This window comes from Micropterus dolomieu, linkage group LG01 (genome assembly GCF_021292245.1).
Source record: "Micropterus dolomieu isolate WLL.071019.BEF.003 ecotype Adirondacks linkage group LG01, ASM2129224v1, whole genome shotgun sequence".
In the NCBI taxonomy this organism is placed as follows: domain Eukaryota; kingdom Metazoa; phylum Chordata; class Actinopteri; order Centrarchiformes; family Centrarchidae; genus Micropterus; species Micropterus dolomieu.
In genome coordinates, this window is record NC_060150.1 from 167,766 (window position 1) to 178,627 (window position 10,862).

At 43.2% G+C, this 10,862-nt stretch overlaps 2 protein-coding genes and 1 long non-coding RNA gene across 4 annotated transcripts in view; 2 read left to right on the top strand and 1 right to left on the bottom strand.

The window, feature by feature from the left end:
- LOC123972434 overlaps nucleotides 1–839 on the top strand; it is a 1,878-nt gene extending 1,039 nt beyond the window's left edge. Inside the window, exons 4-5 of the long non-coding RNA XR_006825409.1 lie at nucleotides 474–565; nucleotides 656–839. This is a non-coding gene — a long non-coding RNA (uncharacterized LOC123972434). The remainder of the gene's footprint in view (nucleotides 1–473; nucleotides 566–655) is intronic.
- The window catches only part of LOC123971238 (NLR family CARD domain-containing protein 3-like), a 427,855-nt gene that overhangs the window by 119,865 nt on the left and 297,128 nt on the right, over nucleotides 1–10,862 (top strand). The window lies entirely within an intron of this gene.
- The window catches only part of LOC123971816 (dynein regulatory complex protein 11-like), a 10,198-nt gene continuing 1,029 nt past the window's right edge, over nucleotides 1,694–10,862 (bottom strand). Inside the window, exons 2-11 of one of the 2 annotated variants that reach the window (XM_046050836.1) lie at nucleotides 9,910–10,004; nucleotides 9,500–9,589; nucleotides 9,048–9,097; nucleotides 8,818–8,900; nucleotides 8,621–8,728; nucleotides 7,349–7,542; nucleotides 6,969–7,055; nucleotides 3,151–3,349; nucleotides 2,502–2,740; nucleotides 1,694–2,215 (exon numbers count right to left, since the gene is read on the bottom strand). In XM_046050836.1, the coding sequence (XP_045906792.1) occupies nucleotides 2,093–2,215; nucleotides 2,502–2,740; nucleotides 3,151–3,349; nucleotides 6,969–7,055; nucleotides 7,349–7,542; nucleotides 8,621–8,728; nucleotides 8,818–8,900; nucleotides 9,048–9,097; nucleotides 9,500–9,589; nucleotides 9,910–10,004 (1,268 nt within the window). In that variant the 3' untranslated portion in view covers nucleotides 1,694–2,092. Of the gene's footprint in view, nucleotides 2,216–2,501; nucleotides 2,741–3,150; nucleotides 3,350–6,968; nucleotides 7,056–7,348; nucleotides 7,543–8,620; nucleotides 8,729–8,817; nucleotides 8,901–9,047; nucleotides 9,098–9,499; nucleotides 9,590–9,909; nucleotides 10,452–10,862 lie in introns of those variants that run through there. The other variant, XM_046050829.1, reaches the window with a different exon arrangement.

Below are 10,862 nucleotides of genomic sequence, written 5' to 3' on the forward strand. Positions count from 1 at the left end.
CAATAACTTCAGTTTTATCTGAGTTTAACATTAGAAAATTACAGGTCATCCAGGTTTTAACATCCTGAAGGCACATTTGAAGTTTAGCTAACTGATGAGTTTCATCTGGTTTGATCGATAGATATAACTGAGTATCATCTGCATAACAATGAAAGCTTATGGAATATTTCCTGATAATATTGCCTAAAGGAAGCATATATAAAGTGAACAGGATTGGTCCGAGGACAGATCCTTGAGGAACTCCATGACTAACTTTGGCATGCATGGAGGACTCATCGTTAACCTGTACAAACTGAAATCGATCTGATAAATAGGACTTAAACCAGCTTAGAGCGGTTCCTTCAATGCCAATGAAATGTTCCAGTCTCTGCAATAGGATCTGATGGTCAATGGTATCAAATGCAGCACTACACACTACACACAGTACTACACACAGTACTGCAGTGTAACCCGACTCCTCTTGTCTCCTCCAGCTGAGATGAATCATTTCCATAGTAACCGTATCTATGACTACAACAGAGTGATGCAGCTCTACCTGGAACAACAGGTGACCTTCTACCAACAGGTGAGAGGGCGGGGCTACAGGGGAGGGGGCAGTGTACAACAGCTGAACAGCCACGTGACGTCATCTCATCTCTGCTCTCTGATTGGTCAGATCGCTGATAAGCTGAGAGGAGCTCTGAGTCAGTTCACTACACTGTGAGGACGCCATCACCGCCTGACGACATCACTGATGACGTCACCGTCACAGCAGACACGTCTGAACACTAATGAGCCTCATAATAATGTTTGTGATTAATGTTTTCACTGGATTTTACACATTAAAGCTTCTTTTATCACTTCCTGTCGTCCTGATCAATAAACAGCAGATAACATCTTTTACTGATCATGATGTTTTAAATATTTACTGATTATATTTATATACGATGTATTTACCTGTTCATTATTATTCTTTATAAATAACTGATTTATTTAATGTAAAGTATTTGGGTCGTGTCTTCTGTCCTCTGACGTTAATGTATTGAGAACTTATTGATCCTTCCTCCTGTTTCTAAGATAAACGTCATGTATTCTATATTTCTGGCTTTGCAGGATTCAAATAGAGGCCCAGCTCTTTATTTACCCGTTGCCATGGTAAAGCTCCATTGATTAGGATCATTTTCATTCCACGACCAGGACCTTCCATCAGGTTCAACAGGGAGGCATTTACAGAAAGCACTTTACGCCAAACTCCCTTTAGAAATCTGCACATTTTACGTCCCTCCCCTTCAGAGGCGTTTACAGAGTGACAGAAATCTCTTTAAGTGCTACAGCTGGTCACTGCTCTTTTCTGGTGACTTCTGCTGGGACGTATTGATCATGAGTATTGATACGTAATGCAAAAGCTCTCTCGATTCATTTTCAACAAGGTTTCTGTCTACCATGCAAAAGACCAAATAATTTCTACATTTTTGACTGGAGTTTGGTTTGGTCCGACTGTTTCACCACTGTATCGGACGTTTCTTCTCTCTTACTTTGTTACCACGGAAACCCGTCTGTTTAAATGTCCGGAGACATGATGAGTCAGACATGATGCGCCTGAATAATGACGTTCACCTGTGAGACACCTGATGATCTGCAGGTCATCCTGCCACCTGGTGTCCATGCTGCTGAACTGCACCGTCCACGCAGGTTCACTAATAAATTCAATATGTTGGTGAAACACGATTTCACATCTTTAATAGACAACAACAAAGGAAACCTGGAGTTTAATCACTTTAAAGGTTGGTTACAGGAAGTTATTTTTCTCCTTCAAAATAAAAGGCCTGGTGTTTTACCAACATAAATCATGGTTAAATGGGTGCATGGATTCCTGCCTTTGGTGTGAGAGACCAGGGTTCAATCCCCCACTGTGACTCATCCACCATTGTGTCCCTGAGCAAGACACTTAACCCCTCGTTGCTCCAGAGGCGTGCGACCTCTGACGTGTATAGCAATTGTAAGTGGCTTTGGATAAAAGCGTCAGATAAATGAATAAATGTAAGTCAGGAACTAAAGAAACCCACTAATATTTTCCGTTAAATAAAAACAGACTACAGCAGTAAAGACTTCATCACTTCCTGTTTTTGTCCTTTGCCCCTTTCTTCTTCCCCGCTGCGGTCGCTCCTCGTTCTTCTTCGCTGGTTTTGGCAGCTCGTGCCTTCCTCCTGCCCAGCGGCGTCTTCCTGAACCAGAGCTGAACACACAGACACAACACACGTCTGCTTTAACAACACATTTGAACAAAGAGACACAACCTGGGATACGATTCGTGTCCCCGCCCGTTCTTCAGACCGGGTCCAGACTCGGATCATGTGTTTTATAGACCTGCAGACTCGCAGTTCTTCATGTACTCAGAGCGTGAGGGGAGACGGTAAACATGACCATGATACACAGATGGTCATAGTTAGCATCGCTGTGCTACGAGCTAATAATCAGCACTGTTCCTTTCAATAATTGTCAACAGGGTTGTGACCTCTGACCTTGAAGGCGTCCTCCTCCTCCCGGTACACCGGCTCCATCCTCGACAGCGATGGGATGAACTCCGTGGCAGTCAGCGGCTGTAGGTGGAGCTTCTTCAGCCTGTGGGGGCGGAGCACCGAGCGGACCGCCTGCAGGATGTGACCCTGAGTGAAGCCGTCGGTGATCTTAGCCAATGAGCTGAGGTCCAGATGTGGACCAGGCTCTGCCCCCTCAGCACGCAGCAGCTCCATCCACAGAACTGATGGGAAACGCTACTGTTAGCATTAGCATGAAGCTAATAATGTGACATTGATAACAGTAAATATGCTAACATGCTAATGTTGAAAGAAAGAAAAGTTTGCAGATATTACGACATGCTAACATTAGCATATGGCATTATATTACGACATGCTAACATTAGCATATGACATTACATTAGGACATGCTAACATTAGCATATGGCATTATATTACGACATGCTAACATTAGCATATGGCATTATATTACGACATGCTAACATTAGCATATGACATTACATTAGGACATGCTAACATTAGCATATGGTATTAAATTGGGACATGTTAACAGCATATGGTGATATGATAGCATGTTAGCATATAACCTGGTCTGATATTTAACTTGTTTACTGGAGTCTGGAGACGGACTAACCCAGTCTGGAGCTGTAGTCTGGTCTGGGGATCAGGATGATCTTCTTGTAGACTTTACAGAGCGGTTTGATGTTGGCGTCAAACGGTCTTCGACTGGTCCCGATCACCAGAACTCGGTCCTGCAGTTTCAGGGTCTTCAGAGACTTCAGGAGGTTTTTCTTCAGCCCCTTAAGATCCAGCTGGAACAAAGATCTCTTCCACTAGAACATAATTCTAATTGAAACCCATTGCCCGCCATTGAAACCATCCTATGTCATAATAGACCTATGGTCTCACTTCCTGGTTTGGAAAATGTACAGGCCATGAAAAAGAACAACTAAACAGGGTCGTGAAGACAGCAAGATCGTCGGTGCTCCACTCCCCTACCTATGTGAGATCTACCAGCGAGGCTGCATTTACAGAGCCATCTCCATCATTGAGGACTTATACCACCCAGCCCATCCCATCTTCTCCCTCCTGCCATCTGGGAGGAGGTACAGAAGCATCAGCTGCAGGATGCTGAACAGTTTTTTCCCACAAGCCGTGAGAATCACAAATGGACTGTTGCCTCTCCCCGTCCCGATCACATATCCCCCACAATGCACACACGCACACCTACAGCCCCGTCACCTAGACAGTAAAATTCAACAAAAGGAATACTGTATGAAACACTGTTGTGAGCTTGGCCGCTTTGCCAAGCCATCTCTATTTTGTAGAGACTGTTAGAATCAGGAAGTTCTTATTTAACCTTTTTATAACTGCATGTTATTAACATGTTCAGCCAGCAGGGGGCAGCACAGGCCTAACACTTCTGTCTTTAAAAACATGTTTCAGGTGACCTTCCTCTCCCAAATGCCAGACCTTCAGAATAAAACGCATACTTTAGCACTATAGCTCCAGACCTTCAGAATAAAATGCTAACTGCAGCTCCAGACCTTCAAAATAAAATGCTAACTGTAACTCCAGACCTTCAGTATAAAATGGTTACTGTAACTCCAGACCTTCAGAATAAAATGCAAACTTTAGCACTATAGCTCCAGACCTTCGGAATAAAATGGTTACTGTAGCTCCAGACCTTCAGAATAAAATGCTAACTGTAGCTCCAGACCTTCAGAATAAAATGCTAACTGTAACTCCAGACCTTCAGTATAAAATGGTTACTGTAACTCCAGACCTTCAGAATAAAATGCAAACTTTAGCACTATAGCTCCAGACCTTCGGAATAAAATGGTTACTGTAGCTCCAGACCTTCAGAATAAAATGCTAACTGTAGCTCCAGACCTTCAGAATAAAATGCTAACTGTAACTCCAGACCTTCAGTATAAAATGGTTACTGTAACTCCAGACCTTCAGAATAAAATGCAAACTTTAGCACTATAGCTCCAGACCTTCGGAATAAAATGGTTACTGTAGCTCCAGACCTTCAGAATAAAATGCTAACTGTAGCTCCAGACCTTCAGAATAAAATGCTAACTGTAACTCCAGACCTTCAGTATAAAATGGTTACTGTAACTCCAGACCTTCAGAATAAAATGCAAACTTTAGCACTATAGCTCCAGACCTTCGGAATAAAATGGTTACTGTAGCTCCAGACCTTCAGAATAAAATGCTAACTGTAGCTCCAGACCTTCAGAATAAAATGCTAACTGTAACTCCAGACCTTCAGTATAAAATGGTTACTGTAACTCCAGACCTTCAGAATAAAATGCAAACTTTAGCACTATAGCTCCAGACCTTCGGAATAAAATGCTAACTGTAGCTCCAGACCTTCAGTATAAAATGGTTACTGTAACTCCAGACCTTCAGAATAAAATGCAAACTTTAGCACTATAGCTCCAGACCTTCAGAATAAAATGCTAACTGTAGCTCCAGACCTTCGGAATAAAATGCTAACTGTAGCTCCAGACCTTCAGAATAAAATGCTAACTTTAGCACTATAGCTCCAGACCTTCAGAATAAAATGCTAACTTTAGCACTATAGCTCCAGACCTTCAGAATAAAATGCTAACTTTAGCACTATAGCTCCAGACCTTCAGAATAAAATGCTAACTGTACCTCCAGACCTTCAGTATAAAATGCTAACTGTACCTCCAGACCTTCAGTATAAAATGGTTACTGTAACTCCAGACCTTCAGAATAAAATGGTTACTGTAGCTCCAGACCTTCAGAATAAAATGGTTACTGTAGCTCCAGACCTTCAGTATAAAATGCTAACTGTAACTCCAGACCTTCAGAATAAAATGGTTACTGTAGCTCCAGACCTTCAGAATAAAATGGTTACTGTAGCTCCAGACCTTCAGTATAAAATGCTAACTGTAACTTCAGACCTTCAGTATAAAATGGTTACTGTAACTCCAGACCTTCAGAATAAAATGGTTACTGTAGCTCCAGACCTTCAGAATAAAATGGTTACTGTAGCTCCAGACCTTCAGTATAAAATGCTAACTGTAACTTCAGACCTTCAGTATAAAATGGTTACTGTAACTCCAGACCTTCAGAATAAAATGGTTACTGTAGCTCCAGACCTTCAGAATAAAATGGTTACTGTAGCTCCAGACCTTCAGTATAAAATGCTAACTGTAACTTCAGACCTTCAGTATAAAATGGTTACTGTAACTCCAGACCTTCAGAATAAAATGGTTACTGTAGCTCCAGACCTTCAGAATAAAATGGTTACTGTAGCTCCAGACCTTCAGTATAAAATGCTAACTGTAACTTCAGACCTTCAGTATAAAATGGTTACTGTAACTCCAGACCTTCAGAATAAAATGGTTACTGTAGCTCCAGACCTTCAGAATAAAATGGTTACTGTAGCTCCAGACCTTCAGTATAAAATGGTTACTGTAACTTCAGACCTTCAGTATAAAATGCTAACTGTAACTCCAGACCTTCGGAATAAAATGGTTACTGTAACTTCAGACCTTCAGTATAAAATGCTAACTGTAACTCCAGACCTTCGGAATAAAATGGTTACTATAGCTCCAGACCTTCAGAATAAAATGCTAACTGTAACTCCAGACCTTCAGTATAAAATGCTAACTGTAACTTCAGACCTTCAGTATAAAATGCAAACTGTAACTCCAGACCTTCAGTATAAAATGCTAACTGTAACTCCAGACCTTCAGTATAAAATGCTAACTGTAACTTCAGACCTTCAGAATAAAATGCTAACTGTAACTCCAGACCTTCAGTATAAAATGCTAACTGTAACTTCAGACCTTCAGTATAAAATGCAAACTGTAACTTCAGACCTTCAGTATAAAATGCTAACTGTAACTCCAGACCTTCAGTATAAAATGCTAACTGTAACTTCAGACCTTCAGTATAAAATGCTAACTGTAACTTCAGACCTTCAGTATAAAATGCTAACTGTAACTCCAGACCTTCAGTATAAAATGCTAACTGTAACTTCAGACCTTCAGTATAAAATGCTAACTGTAACTCCAGACCTTCAGTATAAAATGCTAACTGTAACTTCAGACCTTCAGTATAAAATGCAAACTTTAGCACTGTAGCTCCAGACCTTCAGAATAAAATGCTAACTGTAACTCCAGACCTTCAGTATAAAATGCTAACTGTAACTTCAGGCCTTCAGTATAAAATGCTAACTGTAACTCCAGACCTTCAGTATAAAATGCTAACTGTAACTTCAGGCCTTCAGTATAAAATGCTAACTGTAACTTCAGGCCTTCAGTATAAAATGCTAACTGTAACTTCAGACCTTCAGTATAAAATGCAAACTTTAGCACTGTAGCTCCAGACCTTCGGAATAAAATGGTTACTGTAGCTCCAGACCTTCAGACCTTAAACATGTGTTTAAACCTTTAGTAGTTTCCTGACCTCTCGCTCAGTTTTTGGAGTTTTCCTGTAGAACGGTATCTCTGCGTCTTCTATCCAGATCACAGACGGCTGCAGCTCACCTGCCACCTGACAGGAGACACAAGCCGGACCAATCAGAGGCCACGTACTGATGATGATGTCACTCTCTCACACCTGATGATCAGGTGAAGCTGTAGCTGACTAATTAATCAACAAGGATGCTTTACTTTTCAAGTCCTTGGGGAAGGTGCTTGAAGATAAACTCCAGGTTTTCAAATATGTCTTAGTTGCACTAAAATAAGGATAAATTCCAGGTTTTCCAGGATGACTAAGCTGCTGTAAGGGGCAGATTTGTGTAAAGCATTCCAGGTTTTCCATGTTTCCAGGAGTGCAAGGCTCACCTTGAAGACCAGGTGCAGCAGGTAGGCGGTTCTGCCCGGGTACCTGGTGCTCAGGTGGGCGGGGTTCAGGTGGAACAGGTGAGCTCCGGTCTCGCTGCAGACGGCGTGAACCAACATCTTCTTGCCGACTCCAGACGGACCGGCCAGCAGCAGAGTCTTCATCCCTGGGAACTTCTTCAAGACCGCCTGGGATCCTGGATTGAAAAATCAAGGACCGGTGGAGTGTGACATCACTGTGAGGATGATGGGAAATGTCTTGCAGCAGAAGATTTTTGATGTGTTTGGTGCCTTAATCCCTCTATTTTATTTTTTAACAAGCTGTTTGCTGCTCAGATTTAATGTTTGAAGGTTTATTTAACTTTACTAAAGACTTCCTGTTTACATTCCCCAAAGCATCATGGGAACTGTAGTTCAAAAACAGAACATGATTGTCCACCAACAGAAGTAAGTAATGGATGAATTATTGGTGAATTGCTGATAAGTTAGTGCTGAGTTATTGGTGAATTATTGATGAGTTACCAGTTAATTATGGGTGAGTTACTGGTGAATTAGTGGTGCCTTATTATATTGGCTCCACTTCCTGCTTTCTTACAGTGCAGACGCTTTGCTGCTTGCTCTTGCCTCTGCTTGCATTCTTTTGCTTAAACTCTTTTTTTCCCTGCTAGAAATCAGCAGCTCTTGGATACTTTTAAATCACTGGCACTGTCAGATAAAGTTGGCTCTTGCCATACTTTAAAACCTTTTATGATCAATAGCACTAGCCTGTACCGCAGTGACTGGAGCTATAGCTAATGCTAATTAGCAACAAGATGCCCCCCCTTTTCCACGGACGACTTCTACAAACTTCTACAGAAAATAGCAGTGCTGGAAACCAAGATCCACAGGTTAGAAGTGAATGGACTATGTGGGAATGACACCACTTTACCGTGGACACAAAACAGTGGACAAGAGCATGCTAACACACGGCTAATTAGCACCAACAAGACTACCAAGAAGCAGGAGGCCTGTGCACTGGGTAATAAATCTAATTAGTGTAACTGGTGAGTTACTGGTGAATTATTGGTGCCTTATTAGTGTAATTGATGAGTTATTGATGTTATTGATGACTTACTGGTGAATTATTGGTGAGTTATTGATGTTATTGATGAGTTACTGGTGAATTATTGGTGAGTTATTGGTGTAATTGATGAGTTACTGGTGAATTATTGGTGAGTTATTAGTGTAACTGGTGAGTTATTGGTGTAATTGATGAGACTCTGGTGAGTTACTGACCCAGAGGCAGCACGGTGTACAGAGTGATGAGCTGTCTGACATCAGAGAGCGACGGCATCGGTTCAGTGTTCACCTGCTGGAGAGTCGAGCCCAAGTAACTGTACTCACCTGGACACACAGACGGGTTACAGGTGTTTCCTTCACACGATATAACCAAAGGAGTAAACTCGGATGCTAAATGGTTTTGTTCTTGTTACCGATGTAGTCAGAGAGCTTGATATTCATTGGCTGGATGAGGAAGCCCTCCAGAATCAGCTCCTCACACAGAGACTGTAGGGACCTGAGGGAAGAGCCAATCACAGGCCGGAGAACACAGACAGGAGCCAATCACAGGCCAGAGAACACAGACAGGAGCCAATCACAGGCCAGAGAACACAGACAAGAGCCAATCACAGGCCAGAGAACACCCCGCCCCAGGTAAACTCACCTGTGTGCTGTCAGGTCTTTCTCTCTCTTCTTCTTCTTGCTTTTCTTCTTCTTTTACAAACAAAACAAACATTAAATGACTCCACCCGTCTGGGAGGTCCAGCACGCAGAAACAAACACACAACAGAGCCATTGGCTGTGTCCCCCCCCCCCCCCCCCCCCCCCCCCCCCCCCCGCAGTGAGCTGTATGCAGGGCTCTACACAGTGAGCTCATTATTAAATCAACACTTTGGGACACTACCCCAATCGTTATTTCGGCGCCGTTAATTACGTCAGAGCTGTCGGACAATCAGTTTTGCATGATGGTTTTCAAAATGCATTCTGGGATACACTGAGTGGACTATAGAGGGTATAATAGTTCTCACTGTACCTTCGGACAGCGCTACAGAGTGGCAAGCTCACTATATAGTGAGCAGTGGGTGATTTCAGACACAGCCGTTCAGCGACCCTCACCTTTCTGTTCCCTTTCTTCTTCTTCTTCTTCTGGGTTTTGTCGATGACCAGTTTGAGGTTTTCCAGCTCCGCCCTCATCAGCTCGTCCACCTGACAACGAATCAAACGAGACTGGAAACACATATTCCAGTCTCCAGCCTAGAGACCTGGAAACACATATTCCAGTCTCCAGCCTGGAGACCTGGAAACACATATTCCAGTCACCAGCCTGGAGACCTGGAAACACATATTCCAGTCACCAGCCTGGAGACCTGGAAACACATATTCCAGTCACCAGCCTGGAGACCTGGAAACACATATTCCAGTCTCCAGCCTGGAGACCTGGAAACACATATTACAGTCTCCAGCCTGGAGACCTGGAAACACATATTACAGTCTCCAGCCTGGAGACCTGGAAACCTGGAACTCACCTGGAGCCTGACTTCCTGTTCCACTTCCTGTCTCATCTCGTCTCGGAGCAGCTGCACGTCGACAGTCTGGCGGTCGTCATGGCGACGCCACACGTCTGAAACAGGAAGTGACAGGTGTGTGGGAACCTTCATTTTCTCAGGACGGGACAGGAAGTGACACAGTGAACAACAATAAAGTGACCCAGGTGCAGCAGAGTGGCTCCCATGGGCCACTTCCTGACGGACATGTGCACGTCCTGTGTGAGCTGTTGGCTCAGAGCCAATCAGAACGCAGCTGGCCAACAACATGAGAAAATAAAAGCAGATTAATTTATGAATGGACTTTTCACAATAAAACAGCTGCAGGGCCACTTCCTGTCAACACCAGTCCTGGACCTGGTCCACAAGGCTGGCGGAGGAAGTTAACGAGCCGGCCAATCAGCTCTCAGAGGCCTCTGTCCCTTCAGCCAATCAGATGTCTGCAGCCACAGCTGAGACAGTTAATGTTCTGTTGTTGTGGAGCGTGTACTACTACATCCTGTGTGTCCTGTGTCTACTACTACTACATCCTGTGTGTCCTGTGTCTACTACTACTACATCCTGTGTGTCCTGTGTCTACTACTACTACATACTGTGTGTCCTGTGTCTACTACTACTACATCCTGTGTGTCCTGTGTCTACTACTACTACATCCTGTGTGTCCTGTGTCTACTACTACTACATACTGTGTGTCCTGTGTCTACTACTACTACATCCTGTGTGTCCTGTGTCTACTACTACTACATCCTGTGTGTCCTGTGTCTACTACTACTACATCCTGTGTGTCCTGTGTCTACTACTACTACATCCTGTGTGTCCTGTGTCTACTACTACTACATCCTGTGTGTCCTGTGTCTACTACTACTACATCCTGTGTGTCCTGTGTCTACTACTACTACATCCTGTGTGTCCTGTGTCTACTACTACTACATCCT